The 20,245-nt window shown below is 40.1% G+C and overlaps 2 protein-coding genes across 9 annotated transcripts; one reads left to right on the forward strand and one right to left on the reverse strand.

Annotated features, from left to right (window-relative positions):
* Window positions 1–1,735: 1,735 nt before the first annotated feature.
* On the reverse strand, window positions 1,736–10,584 carry LOC120682033 (pentatricopeptide repeat-containing protein At1g76280-like). Of its 2 annotated transcripts, XM_039963772.1 has the most exons (15): window positions 10,303–10,584; window positions 10,159–10,213; window positions 10,013–10,070; window positions 9,432–9,622; window positions 9,221–9,328; window positions 7,963–8,145; window positions 6,921–7,332; window positions 6,658–6,824; window positions 6,031–6,126; window positions 5,354–5,533; window positions 4,945–5,172; window positions 3,979–4,122; window positions 3,218–3,406; window positions 2,968–3,087; window positions 1,736–2,884 (listed from the first exon to the last, which is right to left on the reverse strand). In XM_039963772.1, the coding sequence occupies exons 1-15, from the start codon at window positions 10,314–10,316 to the stop codon at window positions 2,432–2,434; spliced, it is 2,598 nt and encodes an 865-aa protein (XP_039819706.1). In that variant the 5' UTR covers window positions 10,317–10,584; the 3' UTR covers window positions 1,736–2,431. The 2 variants fall into 2 exon arrangements, with proteins under 2 accessions (XP_039819706.1, XP_039819714.1); XM_039963780.1 differs by lacking the exon at window positions 10,303–10,584 and having other exon boundaries at window positions 1,780–2,884; window positions 9,432–9,758; window positions 10,159–10,211.
* Window positions 10,585–15,553: 4,969 nt separating this feature from the next.
* On the forward strand, window positions 15,554–19,371 carry LOC120682045 (dihydrolipoyllysine-residue succinyltransferase component of 2-oxoglutarate dehydrogenase complex, mitochondrial-like). 7 transcript variants are annotated; one of them, XR_005678188.1, is made up of 7 exons: window positions 15,570–15,763; window positions 15,886–15,971; window positions 17,154–17,257; window positions 17,411–17,517; window positions 17,791–17,897; window positions 18,751–18,805; window positions 18,886–19,371. XR_005678188.1 is itself a non-coding variant. In XM_039963806.1 (6 exons), exons 1-5 carry the CDS (start codon window positions 15,635–15,637, stop codon window positions 18,761–18,763), a joined length of 339 nt encoding a protein of 112 aa, XP_039819740.1. In that variant the 5' UTR covers window positions 15,570–15,634; the 3' UTR covers window positions 18,764–18,805; window positions 18,886–19,371. The 7 variants fall into 7 exon arrangements, 3 of the variants coding, with proteins under 3 accessions (XP_039819732.1, XP_039819740.1, XP_039819724.1); XR_005678186.1 differs by having other exon boundaries at window positions 17,791–18,805; XR_005678189.1 differs by lacking the exon at window positions 17,791–17,897.
* Window positions 19,372–20,245: the final 874 nt, after the last annotated feature.

The raw sequence follows: 20,245 nt of genomic DNA on the forward strand, positions 1-20,245 counted from the left end.
GATTACGATCGGGAATCGATAACTCAAAACGGGAAAATACATACAACCACTTCAAACATTTAACTCGATAAAATAATTACAACTATGCATAAATAACATGGAAACAAGACTCGTATAACTAAGAAACACAAGTAAAGTGAATCACGAATTCACAATTCACGTTGGAACACATGCAAACAACAATTCACGTTTCCAACACAGGTAACACAGGCAACTACGACAAATACGGGAATTCCCGCGGGAATTTTCCCGGCTGAAAACGGGAACCGTGAAAACGGTCGGCAAAACACCCCAACCGTTCTCGTTCCCGTTCCCGCCCGTTTTCCCGTTTTGTTTTCCCATTTTCCCATTTTTTTCGCGGAAACGGTTTACGGTCGGTTTAAACGGTAAACGGAGCCGGTCGGGACGGGATTTTCCCGTCCCATTTTCAACCCTAGGGGAGGCGGCGACGCGACCACCTGGACCCGGGACATGCGGGAGACGCACGCCCGTGTCCGAGTCGCTTCTCTTGCGAGTCGTGACCAGGGTTAAAAAACCGACCGGAACCGGTCCGGTTACCGCGGTTACCGGTCTAACCGGTCCGGACCGGTTCCGGTATCGGGCGGTTAGAAACCGGCCCAAATTCAAAATTTAAATTTAAATTCAAAAAATGAAAAATTCCCAAAAAATTCCTAAAAATACTTCAAGGTGCGACGAATTTAATGGTGTCAAATTTTCTCAAAAATTCGTTCATTTAGTATAGTTTGCGGGGATTTGAAGTTAAACAAAAAAAACGTGCATACAAAAATATACAAATACAATGTAAAAATAGTACAAAAAAAGGTTTGGAGGGTTCATTTAGACTAAAATATGTTATACAAACATTTATTTAGTATACTTTGCGGGCATTTAAATTTAAACCAAAAAAGAAAAAAATTTGAATTTGACCAGTAACCGGTCAAACCGGCCGGCTAACCTGTGCTGACCGTTTCAACGGGAACATTTGAATTCAATTTTGAGTTTGGGCGGTATAAACCGGTTACCGGTCCAATCGGTCCGGTAAACCGGAACCGGTGGCCGGCGGTTAGCGTCAAACGGTCGGGAAAAAAAACCTTGGTCGTGACTCGTGAGCCCCGTGGCGACGCATCTGAGACCGATGGGCGAGAGCGGAGGGGTGCGACCGAGAGCAGACGAGTGACGAACCGAGACTCCGAGAGCTGCTGAGATGAACCTCCTGGATTCTGGCCTGGATGAACCTCGGTCGTTCAGCGGCCTGCGGGAAACAGCAGAAATTCTGGACCTGGACTCTCGGATTTCCCATCCTCTATCCAAAAAAAAACTTTTTTATTTTGCCTGCCGGAGATTTTGACCGTTTGGAGCACGAAATTCTCTAAAATTTCTATGGACATAAGTTCATTCATTACAAAAGGAAGGCGCCTAGAAATGATGCTTCGCAACAGGCCAACATAGGTGCAAAAACCAGGCGGGCAAATGGGGGCAAACCATGGGGATCATACTACTCGACATGATTGATACTCTCTCCGTTCCAAAAATATAGGTCGTTTTAATTTTTTTAGATTCATAACAAAATATATGAATCTAGAAAAATCAAAACAACCTACATTTTTTGAACGGAGGGAGTATATTTTATTCGTGGAATCATGGAACAAAGGTACACAAGTGATGTCATGTTACTATACTGGGACGGAGGGAGTAGATCGCTATTCGAACAGCCCAAAAAGTGAACAAAAAAGGCTGTCAGAACTCAGGAGGCAACTACTGAAGCACCAGACCAGTATATAACGTACAACACAGACCAACTAGTAAGCGATAATATGTCAATTAGTATACCTCATTCTTCTCCATACATCTCTAATCTACCTCTGTCAGACCAAGTTATAACAACATCCAAATTCCTCCAAAATAACCAGAACAAGTTGTTTTGAGGTGCAACAGCCTAGCTTCCAGCTACTGTTGAGTTGTAACCTCTTATTTATCCGTCAGTGCCATGTGATTCAATCTTCGTCACCATCAAATACGTTTCAACAAATTCCACAGAATGCTCCTGATACAATTAGTAATGGTTAGAGCTAGATGAATAACAGGTAAGCAACCTATCAAGTAATGTTGGCCTAGAAGCTGTTGGCCCAGAAGCCTCAAAAAGGTGCAACAGGCCAACAGACCAGCCCCTCGCAGAACAAATTGATAAACCACTGCATGTTCCATGACCAAGCTTCAGGATGGGTGGTGATGAACAAGCAGGGAGGTCCAATCATGGTGCTTAGGTAAAAGGAAGTCCACCTGCTGGATGCTTTCCAGCAAAAGAAAACATGACATAGTAATCATGCCTAGAAGAGATTCATTTGGTTCTGCCTATCACTAGATTGGAACAATGACTGTTCTGCCTCCATTAGTTTCCTGAATAGGTTAAGTATATTCCTTATCCTGATACTCAGAAATAGGATTTCCTTCCCCAAGATTGGGGGACTTCCGAGGGGCTTATAAGTGGTCTCCTGTTATCATCGTGCGAGGATGCCAGCCTCCTTGCCCAAAGACTCTCCTCTGGTGACCAAGATAAGGTGGCACCCATTATCGCACACCATCTCAGGTTCAGTAAAGCTGTCGCAAGAAACTCTTCACCTGCTTCGAATGTCCTTGTGATTCTCAGTTCAGCATCTGGCTCTTCACTGAGGATTAGATCTTCAAAAGCAGTTATTTTATCGCCACGGATGCTTACATCCTCAGATATCATTCTCATGCTGAGTACTTGCAATGCCTCAATTGCAGTATTGTAAAGTTCATGCTCCTCATACACGCAAAATGTGTACCAGAGTGTTGATGGATCAGGTTGGATTTTTTCTCGATGTATACACTCCACAATATATTCAATGACATGAATTTGACCCTGCAAACAGTGTTCAAAAAATGAGCTAAACTTCAAAAATCATTTTAGCTGGGGAAGAGAAATAGACTATTCTTATAACATACTTTATAATACGCATGTGAGAGTACTGCATTGAACATCTTTATATCAGGCTCAATTCCTTCAGTTTTGCATGTATCAAGCAAATCCAGGGCCCCCTCAAAATCATCTTTTGTTAATGCAACCTATTATATCAAGAAAAATAGACATGAGACCATGTAAATGAACATGCAAAAGTCAACTCAACTAACAAGTAATCAGTAGTATAATAAATCTAAAGGGAAGTGTGATGGTCCTATGCTTAGCCAGATTTACCTTCAGAAGAGATGTATACGTCACGACAGTTGGATGGAAGCCATCTTGGAGCATCAAAGACAGCAATGCACTAGCTGATTTGAAACATGGTAACCATTTGCAGCATTCTATCATGGTAGTATAAATTGAAATATTGGTTGGAAGGCCGCATGATCTCATGATTTTGAAAATCATTATTGCTTTGTGACTCTACAAACCAGAAAAACATGGATCAAATTTGATAATATGCCAAGTTCAATATCTGCTAAGTGTAATCATGCAATGAATTTTCACTTTGGTTTGGTACCAAACCAGCATGAACCATTTCCTACAAAACCAGCATGAACCATTTCCTATACAAAAAAACTAATGATGTAGTATATGAAGTGCTGTGGCATACTTTAAATTTTCAGCTACAAACTCAAAGTGTGTTAGAACTTAAGAAAAGAAAAGATAAATGTGCTATAGAATTCGTAACACAGAATTAATTTGAACCTGAAATTTTGTAAATAAGAGTAAAGCGAGTGAATCTTGAATCATTTAGAACTTTTTAGTGTTAATTTCACGCCCAATTCAAAAGTAATTGCATAACACCATGACTACAACTTAAAGGGTGGTGGCATTTGAGATCTCCCCATCTACTTCATCGAGATCAAATGAGCCATGAACGAAAGAATCAGAATATCTGTTATGACCATATTTACATCCTTTTACAAACAAAAGAGAGAATAATTCATCATTATGTCACATCAGAACAAACTTAACAGGTTGTTGACACATACTTCCTTGGCTTGAACAAGAGCATGCAACACAACACTGTAGAGATCGCTCTTCTGATAAGGATTTATGTCCCATAAGATATTTTCAGCTACATTCAGGTACCTCAGCATTTCCTCTATCATCCCCTCAGCTCCAAAAGCTCGTATCTGAAATAGAATAATTAGAACATTAAGAATTCAAAGGATTTGTCATGTTCAGAAGCACTGAAGATGGGAATGACAAGTGAAATCACAACAAATCTACGAATTTTCACAGATGGCTTTTTATGATAATTGGTGATTCAGTGAGTAAACTTTTAGAGAGGGTTACTTTCTATTCATCTTTACAACATGTATTCCTTTTCTTTAGGAAAGTTTTTGACCAACAAATACTTCATTAATGCATAATATATGTCATTGATGTCATTAGATTCATACTTATGATTTTGAATTTGTATCACATAAATGACATACTGATGGAGTAATTGTTGGCCAAAGCCTTGTCCTAACTCCTAACAATACAAAATAAATCTTGTAATATCAAACAGAGGAGACAAGGTTTTGGCATTATGACAGAGCTCTCAGGTTATAATATTCAGAGACTTTTGACAGACAACAATGAAATGCCCTGTACAGGTTAATTAAAATAGTGCTTCCAATTACCACTGAAAATATTAGTGGATTTGGTGCCTTGAAATAATAAAAATGTCACAGGGAATTCTTGACAGAAAACAATAAGTTTAAAGACAGGCATAAAGAGTTCTCAAAACATGATGTGGACAAAGTGAAAAAAGCCAAAGAATGGCATAGGTTTTTAAAAGTGTTCCCCACTTTATCAGAAAAGGCCACATTGAGTATCCCAAATCCAAGATACTCATGTGAATTTTTCAAAAATTTGTAACAATAGTAAAGAAACGACACTTTTTGTTCCTTATAAACCGGACCCAGACAGAATACAAAGACTTATATATTAATGGAAAGCAGGCTTACTAAGTTCTTCATAGACACAAAACTGTGTTGGATTTCATTATTTAGCATGTCCATCTCAATGATGCTTATCCTTTTGGAAACCTCAACATGAGAGAGCACATTTCCGTCTTCATAAGGAACATTGATATTGCCAAACAGAGAAAACAAAAGCTCGTAAGTCCTGAGAGTTGCCTTCATGTTCACATGTTTCATTTTAGCGAGTATGCGCACAGCTCTTTCTGGTTCATTCTGCAAAAATTTGAAGAGGATTATTCCATGCTTTGTCTTAACGAACCAGAACCTTTAATTTGACAAACAGGTATGGAAAACTATTTTTTGTGGACATGATGTAGATCGTCAAGCATTCCAAGACAGCAGGGTGCACAGAAACCGAATATCCTAAAATCTAAGTCCAAAGTAAATGCATTACCATAATCTCACATCCAGAAAGCAAAGCATTAACAGCACGTATATGCTTTGGCCGTATCTCTGAAATTCTTTCCAAAAAATCCTCAGCCAAATCCAACTGTAAATCTTTGCTAAAACCCTCTGAGAGAGCAGCAAGTGTATCATTGTAAGGTTTAATGCCCTTTCTCTCCATCACTTCAATCTGAAAAAACAGATGAATCTAAGATATGTACAAGAAAATAATGCTATCTCCGAACAAAAATGATAGTCATAGGATGTGTGGAGTCAAAATTTACATAAAAATACTTAAATTTGTCCCATGAAAAAGATATTGATACATTTTTCGTGAAAAGTGCTACTATATTATGGTTTTATTGCCGATAACAAAAATTTGGTAACAGTTAGACAGGTGCATTGGAGATGGTATCGATATCTTAAACAAGTAAAACAGACCAGAACTAGAGGTAGTAATAGTGCAGGCACAGTTCAATTTTGCATAGAGTTTTTTGAAGTATTTTATTCTTAACATCGCAGTACTCTTAACAATAATTAGAGTATTAGAGTAAATTCTACTTTCACAAAAATCAAGAGATGCATTGTATTGCTTTGATAAAATAAAATAATTGTGTGCGTTATCATCATGTTATTGAGATGCCCTTTCAAGTAACTGGAACATAAACAGAGTTACTGGTAGCAGACCACTTTCACGGCATATGCAACTCCTTTGCTAGCTATCACAGTCTTGACAAACCCGTCATACGTAAATTTTGATGGCCGCAATCGAAGTTTTTGCATCTGGAGAGAAAAATTAAATTGCCATCTGTAAGCATATGGGAATCTTTCAGTTAAAATGCTTTCACCATTAAACTAACTGAAAATTGCAGTCCTTACCTTTTATGCTAATAACATTGGATAAACTTATGAAAATAGCACTAAAATGCACGATCGCATGTTGCAAACTAGAATTTTAAATCAAATATCTGTGCATGACCAAAATTAATGGCGGAGTAGTGGTTCCTATAAAAATAGGTTTTGTCATCTATGTTGGTGACAATATTTGCAGGTGAAATCAAACATAAATTAGAAAAACAAAGGCCCAGTAAACATGACTGAAACGAATCAAGATCCTATTCTAAGATCAAATACAGTGAAGAAGATGAAACGAATCAAGTTAGAAAACTAATTGTTGACACACTGCACATGCACATTTACCACCCAGAAGAAAGAAATTCTTAAAGTTTCAGAGAAATATTCAAAGTAAAATTCAACATGAAGATTGCATGGTAATGATACAGATTACACAGTCAAGAAGTATACATTTGTTACCTCTAGAAATAACTGCTCAGCTAACTGACAGTTGTTAAATTGTACGCATGCATGCATAAGATCGTTGAATGACCATCTCAAAATTCTCCTTACTGCACTTCCCACAATTCTCAATGTATCTAGAACACTCCCATTCTCTAGTCCAACCTTATCAGCAAGGTTGTTGCCTAGAACAAAACTGAAACGAAATAAGTTTATATATCTCATTGGGATGAGTAATCTAATATGGCGGATGGTGTATGCAAATGGAATGCACATCAGACCTTCAGATAATACATCAGCTTTTAATTCAACAATTTCAAATGACTGAGTTTTCTCCTCAAATAACTCAGGCTGAACATCAGCTGAATTTTCACCAGTAGCCAGCTTCCCTTGAGATGGTTGCAGGTTACAGTCTGGTAACAATTTGAGATCTTCAGATTCACTCAAAGCAAGTACAGGAATGTCTAATCTTGGTGATTGGTATCTTCTTTTAGAAGACAACCTCAGATGGTCAGAGCTTTGTGCAGCAATGGCTACCATATGCTGCAAGATGTGATATGCAGATTGGAGGTCACCAAACGTGGTTAAAGCCCTCACAAATTTCCTTTGCATAATAATGCTTGGGCTATAATACCTAGTGCAGTCCTTCCAAATATCATAAACTGCAGGCAGATTTTCCTGTAACACTGCAATCTAAAACATATAAAAAACAATAAGCAAAGCTGTCACAATATTAGATCAAGAATGAATAATTGACGTGAGCCGAGAATGTAACAGTCAAGCTGGAAAATCAAATAAGCAAGCTGTCACAACTCACAACATCAGTTATAAACCATGAGAGAATTAGTATGTCTTGCAATCACCACATCACTTAAATATGTGGTAAGGGCTACTATATAAATGAAATATGATATTGCATGAGATGAAAGGAATGTCCTAACATGATGCGAGAAGAACAAAACATAAGACACACAAAGTAAAATGGAGTGTGATTTTTTCACAAGAGAAAAACTAAATTTGATCAACAACATTACTAAGAAATGAAAGTGAGAAACAAAATATGGATTTGCAGTCAAGTATGGTGATTTATTAAGGAGGAGGTTCAATTCACACAGATAAAACAATGTGCCAAAAGGGAACAGCCTAGACAGCAACATGTTAATTTTGAAAAGAAAAAAGAAAGGACCAAACAGGAAGCTTCATAACGAATAAGGTCATGAATACAGGCTTGCAACTACAATAGACAAGTCAGTGAGTTGATATTAAATGCGCATATAAAAAAGAAATTTAAGAACAGCAATATTGAACATTTCTTCTACAAACCTTCAAAAGCTCACAGTACGTTATTTCAGACTTCCCCAGAAAATAATTTTCCATTGTCTCTAGACAGCATTCAGCAGCCTTCAGATTTGCACTACTTCCACAGGAATTTAGAAAGATATTAAAAAACGGCAAAGTGGCATGAGTGCTTTCTTTCTCCCCTAGAAGAGTCAGCCAGTGAAGTGCCTACATAGGAAAGAAGATTCTAAACTTGCAGATTACACGTAGCTGAAGTATTCAATAAGCTGATAAATATATAGCGCATATGAAAGAAAAAATGAATTCCACTCCATCACACGGCACAACTTGTAAATAAGAAGAAAAATAAGTAATCAACTTAACCAAATCCAATCGAATTATCATCGAAATAACACATTAAAAGTCAATGGTTCTATTAGAGGAGTCAAGGGCCTATTGGGCTTTAGCCCATTAGGGTTAATTAGTCGCTTGCTTAGGGGTCAAGTAAACCTCTCTATATAAGGAGAGGAGATGTATCAATCTAATAAAGCAAGAGATTAGAAGGAAATCCCTTCTCTCTTGCCGGCCGTGGGCGAAGCCCCGCGGCCGGCGTTCCCAGCGCCCCCCAACCCTAGCCGCCGCACTCTCGCCCTCGCAGCCATCTCGTGAACAGTACCCGCGGTACTGTAGCACCGCGGGTACTGTAGCGCAGCAGCCATCGCCCTCTCCCTCTCTCACGATCTCGATCCCATCAGCGTTCATAACAGGTTCATTAAATGTGCAAACAAGCCTAGATGCATCTATCTTGTATTTCGAACAGTAATATAGTTGTAGTGTACTTATTTTTTCCATAAACCTGCCTCATACTTGTTTGCTAATTTTATGGAATACTTGTGTTAGCAGAACATACAACACTTTCTCCAATTCACCACTCTCCTATAAATATAAATTATATAATGCATAAAACAATGCCTGCACTATCAGTGAACATGCAAACATTTGCAGACATATCTGTGCACAAAAGGGTCACAACTACAGCAACAGCAACAACAAAGCCTTTTAGACCCAAGCAAGTTGGGATAGGATAGTGTGCTAGAGTGGACAAGGCACAAGTATAACGGACCCACTCCAATCAGTACCAAGAACCTGGGCCTGTTATCTACAGTCCACCAATAACGACATCTAGACTAAGCCAGTATCACAAGGAAATGGAAACTTTACAGTAGTCTCTTTTATCCATAAAAGAGAATATACTATGCTACTACCATTGCTGTTAGCTTGAGAAATGATAAGTATCGCTTACCTCCTTGAAGTATCCTCCTCTGCTCAGGGCACGAATGACATATCTGTAAATACCCTTGCTCATGCCAATAGTTTTCTCCTCCATGAGTTCCAAAGTTTCCATAACAAACTAGAAATATTGGAAACATCAATTGAGTACTAGTCAAAACGAATGTATTAAACTTTAAGCTCTTGTAAAAAAAATAAAAGAAATCATCTAACAGTAACTTTACCAAAGGATCAGGTGCTTCTGCGCAATACTCCAATATATGAGAAAAATCATCTTTGGTCAATTCCCAATCAGTGTTTTGAAAGTTCGAAAGAATCATTGATGCCCGCTGCCGATCACCTCTACGGAGAGCATTGACAATGTCTGCTTGCACAGATCTGACCAAACTATTCTTCCATGTAAAATTATCATATTCTGCAATCATCATAACACTGCTTACATATTGATGTGCGCAAAATTCACTCAGTAACTCTGCTAATTATGGGAACCATTTAGATCAGCCAGACAAGGTGATAACCCAAGTCAGGAAGCATGGTACAAATGAAACTTGCTGCAGGAGAAGGACAATCATAGAAACAACAGGAAGTAAGCCAAGCCTCAAAGAACTAAAAACTCTTGCGCTAAGTAAGCAACTAAAAGGCATTTACCCATAGCACAAAGTTGATTTGATCGCACCATTTCCAGATTAATACCATAAAACACGGCAAAACATGCTAACCATAGTGTGCAGAAACAACAGCTACAGGCCTACAACATACCGTGCAAAACAATAGAAAAAACAAAAATGACTAAAAATACGCTTACCATTAGAACAAGTTGGAGCATCTTCAGAATGAACTCCACTTGCCACATTCGCCTGCGCCTGCAGGAACCCCGCAGCATTAGCATCTAAAGCACACGCGCATGCACGAAACAATACGGAGTGTACAGAGAGAAATTCTGCGCATTACGAGTGGGGATTTGAATGCCGCCGAGGAGTTGGTGCAACGGCGAGCAGCCCTCGATCTGAATGACGCAGAAATGAACATGACTGTGAGAACAGAAGGTACAACATGACCCGCCCAAATCATTCATTCCTTGCATAGTTCGCTTACAGTATCCTCTGCATCGCAGGCGGCGACGACTTGGAGCGCGCGCGCGCCCCTTTCAGCGAGAGGGAGGGGAGCGCCCGCCGGGCGGGGTGATGAACTCTGGGCAGACCACCGCACAAATCGAGGTCCCGCGGCGGACGCGTGGGAGGTAGGCCGCGGCCTAGGAAGTGGAGGCGGACGAGAGCGAGGCCGGCGGCGGCGGGTGCCACGGCGGAGGGCGGAAGGGTTTTCGGTGAGGGGCAAAGCCGCAAAGGGAATCTGGTTGCGGGCTACGGCCTTGCGGGCGGGTCGCCCGTGAGTCACCCTGGGCGTTCGGTATTACCGAACCGATCGGTTCCTCGGTATCCAAGCAAATTCGGTTCCACATTGGTACCGATCGCTTCCCAAAAAAATTCGGTACCAAAGAAATTCGGTATCGGTAAATTCGGTTCGGTTTCGGTATTTACCGAAAGTACCGAACAGTGTGGCGGGACGCCGGACAACGCATGCCCGCGTGGGGGACACCGGACGGCATGGCCGCCTGGGGCTGGGGGGGAGGGGCGGACGGCGCGGCATGCCGGATGGCGTGGCCGCCTGGGGCTGGGGCTTGGGGGAGGGCCGGGCGGATGGCGCGCTTGGGGGGGGGACAGCGCGAGAGCGAGGGCGTCGGGGGCTGCGGCCTGCGGGGGTTGAGAGACGAGCGGGTGGGGGGCGTCAACGGCTGCGGGGGGTGCGCGAGCCGCGTGGCGGCGAGGGGCAAGGCGCGAGAATAGGGTTGGTCAACGAGTGGGTGGGCTGGACTGTGAGTCAGCGGGCTGTTGGTCTATTGTTTTGTTGATGGGCTTCATGGGCTACCAGACTTCTAGATAAATTCGGTAACAGCTCGGTACTTTGGTTTACCAAGGTCCACAACCGAAAATACCTCGGTATTTTCGGTGCCTGAGAAGTCGGAACCTATCATGGAACCGAATTTTTCAGTTTCGGTAAATTCGGTTCGATTCTCGTTAAATTCGATTCGGTTCTCTGTTTTTTGTGCCCAAGCTGACCCGTGAGATGCGAGATCGGCCTTGCTCGAATCTGGGCCGTGCGTATAGAGAACCACAGTGATGCTTGTCCAATACAGACAACGTACGTAGTACATCTACGGAGATAATAATATTTATCTTTATTTTTATCTTTATCTTTATCTATTTATAAAGTACGGACCGTTTCTGCGGTATGTTGACTTTTAGTCCGTCATATGGCACTGACAAATGGGTCCCCTACGCCCTTATGGTATGGATTGGACCAATCTTCTACTTCCGCTTCATCTCCCTCCCCCTCCCTACCGCTTTCCAGTTCACATGCGACCCTCTCCATCTCCCGACACACGCGCGGTCTGGCTGTGCGAGCGGGGCATGCTTCCCTTGCTAGAGCTGCAAGCCCCCTGCGCGAGCCGCCCCTCCGCTCGCTGCTCGGTCACGCAGAATGAGGACTTAGAGGAGCAATCGCACTTCCAACGCTGCAATATACTCTCAAGTCTCAAGCTTGCTTGTATAGCAGGCTAGCTGTGAGCGTTCTGGTCTGCGGCGGTCGTGCGCGATGGGACCATGGCTGGTGATGGTTCGCTACTTCGCTTTGGGTTAGCTGCCACCTGCCGGGTGGGTTTGCTGCGTAGCCTCGTGTCACTTGGCCGTCGGCCTCACGATTAAAAATTCGTGCAGCATCGGTAGATCGACTAGCTTGTGTAGCTGTAATGGGCAGGACCACCTGCTGACAGGGCTCAACTTTGCTTAGCCTGCAAAACGTTCATTGTTTAGTTGTTTTCTGCTGCATGAAGAAGAGCATAACTGCGGGATGGTACAGTACTATATACAATTTCTACGGAAGATTTGTTCCGAAAGAATCTGAAAATTTCACAATTTCTTTTGATCTTTTAAGTAAATCCAGCGTCAAATTAAATTTTGTAAGCAAAAGATCAGGGCTGAGAAGCTTCCTACCCTGGATTAATTTTTCTGGATAATATTGTCATGATATTCATTTTGAAATGCCATTTTATTACTGATAGCACTGACTATAATAACTTGTATTTCTTGCAGATGCCTTGTTTCAAAACGACCCGAGGAGTGAGGACCACACTCCATTGAAGGAACTAAGCAGCACCACCTACACAAATAATACTGATTACTCACTGCCTATAAACAGTTATCCTATATGATACTCTATAACTAAATGCATAACATATTTGTTTAGACGGCCACAACATTAGCAATACTATTTTTTCTTGAAACGAACCAGCATTAGCAATACTAATGGATCCACAACATCAAGTGACCAGTAGCTACTTACGGATCCTAAGAACGTAAGAGATAGAGAAAGGGATTTATATGCACAACTATATCCGACCAGCAAAGGAATGATTTTGGCAAAAAAAATTAAAGAGAATCTTGCTATTTTGGAGTATTAAATAAAATATATTTACAATTTTTTTGCACGGATGGGGTGTAAACCACGAGATGAATCTAACGAGCCTAATTAATCCATAATTAGCGGATGGTTATTATAGCATTAGTGTTGCAAATTATGAAATAAGTAGACTCATTAGATTCGTCTCGTGATTTACAACTTATCCGTGCAAAAAGTTTTGTAAACATATTTTATTTAGTGTTCCATGCATGTGTCCAAACACTTGATGTGACAGATTTTGGAATAATTTTTTGGATTAAAAAAACCGTGAAGCTTATAAAAAAAGTTATAACTGAACTTGTTGATGTAAAACACTATGGACACATGGGGTTAGGGAAATTTGTGCAAGAAAAACAACTACATCGCACATTCAAGCAAATCGAAGCAAGCTGTGCAAATACTAGCTTAGGGGACGTTATGCAAATTTAAAACCAGACTAAAGGCAGACAATACGCGATCGTAAGAGGCTATTATATGCAAACATGACATTTGAGCAAAAATATATAAAGAAAAATAGTGAAAAGGCACGTCTTGCGATGCGATGTAACACTCTAAGTAAGAAATCCATCGCAATGGAGAACCCTTTGTATATATAACTCATCAGATTCAGATTGAAAGGATTCCTAGAGAATATGTTCGGTGTCAATGTTCTTAAGCATCAGAGTGTGATGTGAGATAGAGAATATGCCAACTTATCTATACAAAGTTACGATTCTATGGTGCAATCTTACCATATAATATTGTTCATAGTTAAATACTACTACTAAGAATCCTGATCGTGACAAACTTTGGATTCAATTTTTACCATTGCTCTTGGGTTTAGCTAAAATTAATATGCTTGCTGGTTTGCCCACGAATTTCAAATCCATTTTAAAAATAATTGAGGTGAGCCATAAATCATCTAATGTCGGGATTTTTTTTCTCGTTGCAACGCACGACATATTTGCTAGTAATAGTATAATTATACAAAGCGTGGTGTTAGAAAAAAAAACTATAAAGTTTTCATTGTCAGTGCACGTCTTGTGAGGCAAAAAGACACAGATTTAAGAAAACGGCAGCTCAAATCAAGTGTATATAACAAAATAATTAAAATTCTCCCACAAAGCTTTGAATTTTGGTTAAAAAAATATCAAAATATGTTGATGATGTACACCCTCCCCTCCGTTTCACAATGTTCGCCTGGTCCACATCAATGTGGTAGATTACCGGTAATTGATTAAGAGATTAAATGAAAATATGTCAAATCCATCCGGTGAGAAGGGAACATCATGATTTTATCAAAGTTTGCTTTGAGCCTTCTAGGTATATGGACCAGAAAACACTGTGAAAGGCAGAAAGGGAGATAGTACATGCCAAACCTCATATCCATAAGTAACATCTGAAAGTGCTAATTTAACGTGCAGATTTGTCTTAGATCTGGTGAAATCATCTATCACCTCCTAAATCTATCTAACATTGCCGTAGCCCGGCTTTGTGCATTCTACTAAATTACTAAGAGCAATGTTATGGCACCCTTATTTCTTACACAAGATTAGGACTATCAAATAATAATTTAAACGGGTTGTTCATGTACTTGATGAATGATGGTTCCAATTTTCAGTTGAACGCTAAAATATCCTTAAGTAAAAAAAACTAAAACAAAGTGCCATATGAACGTCGCTTAAAATTTGGAATCAGTTCAAAGTACCAACAAATCTTTATTCGAGCTGCCAAAAATTGGTGTGCACAGTTGGCTCTTGTGAACATGAAGCCCGACATTATGTTTGTAAAGAAACAAGTTACCCGTGAGCATTGCAACTCAGCCTGCTAATGGTTCGGTGTGAACCGATTTATATGGTTTGGATTTTTAGTTGGTTTATATTGGTTTGGTGGATAATAAAGGTGGGATATATATAATGGTTTGGTTTTAACCTATAATGGTTTGGTCTAGTTTGGATTGGTTGAAATAGATTTGGCTAATTCAAAAGATTTAATAAAAAAATAATTTATGGCTATATATGTGACTAAGTTAAAAGCCGAATCCTAAAATTAAAAACTCAAGTTAACACCTTAAAACTTAAACTGATTTGACTGAACCTTATATTGATGTATCAAAATGACAGTCAACAACTTTGTACAAATCCGCGCAACAAAATTGACATGTGGACCCCATGTAAAAAATCGGACCCTATAACTAAAAGTCCGCCTTCACACTATAAAATTTAAGTGAATTTGACTGAATTTTGTTGAAGATATCTCAGAATAACGATTAGTTACTTTATGCAAATCGGTGTGGCAAGATTTGTGTGTGGTCTCCACGTCAAAAGTCGGACTCTAGAATTAAAAGCTTGCATTCACACCTAAAATTTTAGCAAATCTAAGTGAAATTTGTTGGAAATGTCTCATAATGATTGTCAGCTACTCTGTGTAGACCAGTATATCTCTATTTATATATGGGCTCCACATTGGAAGCAATATATCAAAACTAGTTGGAGAGAATTTGACCTAGTAGTTCGAAACTGGTTTGAAGATTTGGGTTGAAACTATGGGTTTGATTTGCTCTGGGAGAAAAGAGCAAGTAGTTTGGGTTTATACAAATGTAATTTGATCACGCTCAAGTCGTAAGATCCACAATTTCCTGTTATTTGTGTTGCTATACAAACCACTTTTCTATCAAAACGCGCTCTAAAAGAGGATTAAAAATTATCATAACTGCTGTACCTCTTCTTATTAAATTTGTCGTCGTAAATTTAAATCTGGTTTCTCAATTTTTTTTAATTTCAGGTGGGAGGGTACCGTGCGCAGCATGTGCGCCCAAAATAAAACCAGGACACCGGCAGGCACCCCTCGCACTTCTCCATCGATTCACCAGCAAATTTCTCAGCGCCGGCCTCCCGGCAGGCAGACAGGCGGCTGCATCACTGCGTAACCGATGGCTTCCTCCCCGTGGCCGCACACCGCCGGTACCGCCCCCGCCCCGCCGCCAGAAGCAGCAGCGGCAGCTGCTGCTGAGACGGCCGCCGCCACCCCCGCCCCGACGTCGGAGCAGCACCTAGTCAAGGTTCCCCCCACAATCCCATTTTTTTTCCTCCATCGCTCGCTATTGGATCGTTGCCTGTGTCTCATCAGGTTCAGCTCTGCTCCCTGACCCCCCCAAGCTGAGCTCCTGACTGGTGCGTGCAGGAGGGAGGAAGCGCTGCCGCCGCGGCTGTCCCGCAGCAGCCGCAGGAGGAGGAGGCCAAGCCCCCCTTGGCGCGGGATGATGACTCGTAATTGCGATCTCCCTTGCCTCTGTTCCAGCAATGCATGCTCTGTCCTTGTTTAATTCTCGACAGAAACGCAGCTTCACTTACGGTTACATTGTTTTATGCGTGCATCCATAGGAATAGATAGAGCAGAATTAGAATCTGTGAACGCGTTGTTGTATAGTCGATAGAGGTATATGTGTGTTACGAGTGCATGGATGAGATGGGATTGTTACCCTGTTACTGGTAGCCCTATAACAATGCACAGTATATTAGTGTTATATATACCAGAAACAGGAGTACCGCATCAGTCACCACATTTGTGGTTTTGGCGTTTTGCCTGGTGAACTAGGAGTGGTACTGTGGTGGAGCCAGAACCGAAACCCTTTTGGCACAACATCACTAATGTTTTAGGACTTTGATATATTTGTTTGTAAGCAAAGTTCAGCAAAAGATATACTACTTTGCAAAAACCTCTAGGGCTGGTATGGTGCACAAATGAGTATCTCTTCATGTGTATAGTGTTAGGCATGTGAACAGGACATGATTAGGCTATATGTCGTCGATAGTCATGTAAAACTAATGGGTAAAAATAATAAAGTTAGGGTAGTTTTTTCTGAAAACGTGTCAAGGTCTTAAGGTTACCATTTTCACAATATATTTTCTCCAAATTTTGTGACTCCCCTCAGCATATCTGGTTCTCTGGGAGAAGAAGAAGAAGAAAAGATAAATTTCTGTCCTCTAGTTGATGACACAAAAGTTAGGTTTGGTCCTGACACATTGATTCTTTATCATCTGTAGTGTCATGTATTCTACCTTGTAGAGTTTAGGTCTCTCTATCGATTTTTGTATCAGAATCCCATGATTGACAAGCAGATTTGGACAATTTTGACTTTGTAAGGTGCACACTGAATTGTTTGACTAATTACCTTTTGGTTGAGGACCTCAAACCTTAGATTATTTTTTCTTACTATTAAATACACTTGTATTTTGAAGGGCCTAATCGGTCCTTACAGGTCTAGAACATTACAGCTTACATACATCTGCGATTTGGAGGGAGTAGAAATTAGAACATCTTAATCCTGTAGGACATGATTGAAAGGGCAAAGTTACTCCTTTTCTTTGAACTTTGGATTCTGCTTGTTGTCACTGTGTGAAGCTTTCTAGGTTGCAGTAAAATTCAAGCATCGTATTTGACATGTGCAGAGAAGCAGTAATCCAAGAGCACGAACAGAAGATCAACAGATATCAAGCAATACTTGCAGCCCGTTTGAAAGCCAAATTCTTCTCTAAAAAGGCTTTTGATGGAGGTACTGATGCACTCTTCAGCTTCTTGCAGTATCCAGAGTCACCTAATATCTAGTGCATGCCTTTTTTTATTTGTTTTATCACAGACAAGCAGGCCATTTTGCCTGGCTGTAGCGCTCTGCCATCAAATGAAAATTGTGTTATTCTTCTCTCAGGAATGTTCTATGTACATAAGCAAAATGAACGAAAGTTAGGGTGACACTCTTCATGTTGTTTTTGATGGAGTCCATGACTCAGTTCTCTAACATATTAGTTGCAATATGTAAGTCAAGGGCATAACTCTCTTACAAATTGGGAACTCCTTAAACTTATTTATCATCAGTTCTAATGTGATAGCTGTATGTACTCAAGTCTACATTTTATTTGAGCTTAGCCGAATTTGAATGTGATCCAGTTTAGGATCATCACAATTCCTTTCAGATGCTAAACTAGAAAACTAGTTTTTCTCTTTTCACCATAAGCTCAAACTAGTCTTAGATTTGTTTAGCTGCCTGAAAATGAAGAACTAACTCGCTACTGCATCTTCCCGTGCTAGGCAGAAGGTATCAACAACATGAAAAATCATGCCTCCATGGATCCCAAATATTGAACTTACTATCGATCCAGTAGCGACAGATACCATTTTACCATTGATATCCTTATGTATATATTGCTCCTGAAGCTTCTTATAGTTTATTTATGTGCTTAGCTTGTCACTCCTTATGGAAAATGATCCATTGTTACATCAAACGTGGCCATGCAAACTATTTGTTAGTCAGCACTGAGTAGACATGATATTGATATATGGCTATCTTTTCTGTATGAACCTTTTGTGTTAATAATTCATTTGATCAACATCTTGAAGCACTACAAATCAATGTTTATGGGAGCACAGTATTGGAAACTATTAACAATAAGAATGTACTTTATGTTTACAATTATCTAATGAGCTGCCATTTCTTTTCTGAATTTCAATTTACTTTACTGTCTTCCACTAGCCAACTCCAAGAGAAATGTGATTCTCTGAGGAGAAAAGGAAAGGATGGGAAAAGGCAACTTTACTGAATGGACATTGCTAGCATGATCTTTCTGCTCAATTTGCAGATGGGCTTTTGCATGACAATGCTGGTGCAAACATTCTAGAAGCATCTGCAAATATTAGATGTATATAGCCTGTATTCTACATGTGACGTATACTCATATGTATTCTTGCACTCCAAACCTTCTGGTCTATATATATGAAAGGTCAACCCGGGTGCGGTGTTTCCCATCTCTCTACACAAAATAACTGAAAACTCTGTATTTCGAATGCAGTGTATTGTTTAATGTCTCTGCTTGTAAGGTTCATCACTATTTCCTTGATTGATAGTCTCATTGTTCCCCATGTGTTTTCTAGTTGGAGACTGTTCCCTGTGGCTTAACAAAATTTCATTTTGATTGATTATAAGTTTGAATCAGCCCTAGCTCTCTTTTCTTAGGCCTTTTATAAATGTTCTATTCTTTATCATGTTAATAGGGAACATCTTTGAAGCAGACACCATTGTTGAAGGTGAAACAATTCAGTCAAGCAGGTATGTTTCATGTGTGCAATCAGTAACCATTTCAGGTTCCAAATATAGCAAGCATCCAAATCTTATTATTTTCCTCTTAGGTGGCCATGTACAAGATCATTTGCAAACCCAGAGTTTTTTTCTCGGGACAAGAACAGCCATGAGAAGGGAAATTCTCCATCTTCAGCAGCAGATTCCTCTGCCAAGAACAACTCTCCACCTTTAGCAGGGGATGTCTCACCAAAAAATAATGCTAGTGCTCTGGCCCCAGAAAACAATCTAATGCCTGGAAAGAGGCAGCAATCCAAGAAGACTTGACTTGATGCATTAACGGTAGGCAAATCGGGTTGTCTGCTGTTCCTCTGTAGTCCGGGGGTATGCAACCTGAAGTATGTAATCTATCATGAAAGAAAATTGACTCCAAAAATGATTGTAACCTGCTCTAAATTCAGTTTGTTGAATGTGTTCCAGAAGCATCTGTAGCAAGGAATACTGTTGTATTCTTGATATTCAAATTGATGTACTATAGACTATCCCTAGTGAACCGTTAATTTTTTGCTCAAATCTGAACCTCAAATTTTATTTAATACTCTGGATGTCATTGTGCGACTTAATTTATTTTTGTGTGGAGATACACAAGCAGATGAAAATACAAAGCTACCCTTTTCACATGGTGATTTATAACTCAAGAAAGCATGCTGATGGCCTGCTACCTATACTTCACAGTAATTCTTTTTGTTATGAGTATATTTATCTTGTTAATGTCCATATCTTCAATGTTTGTATCTTTTTGTCCCCAGTTTCATCATTGCCCAGGGCTAGCACTTGTAGGCAGTGTCATTTGGTTCCACTACTCTCTAAAGCACATTCATTTTCACACATTTGCCAAGAGCTGAATTTTTGGAAATGTTTCTGCCGTAATTATTGGGGGTAAAATGTTCTTATCTACAGAATCATGCTACTGATCGTAATTCTGTACACTGTTTCTATCTACCTGCACCCACCTGGAAATACACAGGCCATATCTGAATATTGGCTCTTTTGACAGCTTGTTGAAGTGCTGTAGGTACTTTCCAGTTCTTGTCCTGTTATATGGAAAGCTGCATCACCAACCCTACAGAGGTTTCTATTGCTGTCAGCCTTGCCTGCCAGCCTGTGTAAGTATGTATCAAGACTCTTGCTTTCTAAACACTCTGCTTGCTTGGTCCTCGTGATATGAGCAACTCACAGTGTTCTTCCTTTGCTTTTTATATTGAAATGCTCACTCGAGCTTTGATAGCATGATTTGATGGCACACTTGCCAGTTGCAAATTTCAGATGCATCCTTATACCAGTTTCTTTGTGCTATTTTTATCGACATTAATTTGACACCCACATTACTGGAATGGTAATGAACCTGGTATATTATTGCCATGTTACTAGCCTTAGGTTATTTCCAAGTGAAATAAAAAATAGATTCAG

Source organism: Panicum virgatum, chromosome 2K (assembly GCF_016808335.1).
Source record: "Panicum virgatum strain AP13 chromosome 2K, P.virgatum_v5, whole genome shotgun sequence".
Lineage (NCBI taxonomy): Eukaryota > Viridiplantae > Streptophyta > Magnoliopsida > Poales > Poaceae > Panicum > Panicum virgatum.

Bases quoted from the DNA above. Each gene is read 5' to 3' on its own strand.
- LOC120682033 (XM_039963772.1), bottom strand. The intron at 9,329-9,431 runs GTAAAGTTACTG...CAATATTTCTAG, and splicing joins CAGAAGCACCTGATCCTTTG to TTTGTTATGGAAACTTTGGA. The intron at 5,534-6,030 runs GTCTGCTACCAG...CTGTTTTTTCAG, and splicing joins TTGCATATGCCGTGAAAGTG to ATTGAAGTGATGGAGAGAAA.
- LOC120682045 (XM_039963790.1), top strand. From the start codon at position 15,635: ATGGCTTCCTCCCCGTGGCCGCACACCGCCGGTACCGCCCCCGCCCCG. The intron at 15,764-15,885 runs GTTCCCCCCACA...TGGTGCGTGCAG, and splicing joins CGGAGCAGCACCTAGTCAAG to GAGGGAGGAAGCGCTGCCGC. The intron at 15,972-17,153 runs GTAATTGCGATC...TGACATGTGCAG, and splicing joins TTGGCGCGGGATGATGACTC to AGAAGCAGTAATCCAAGAGC.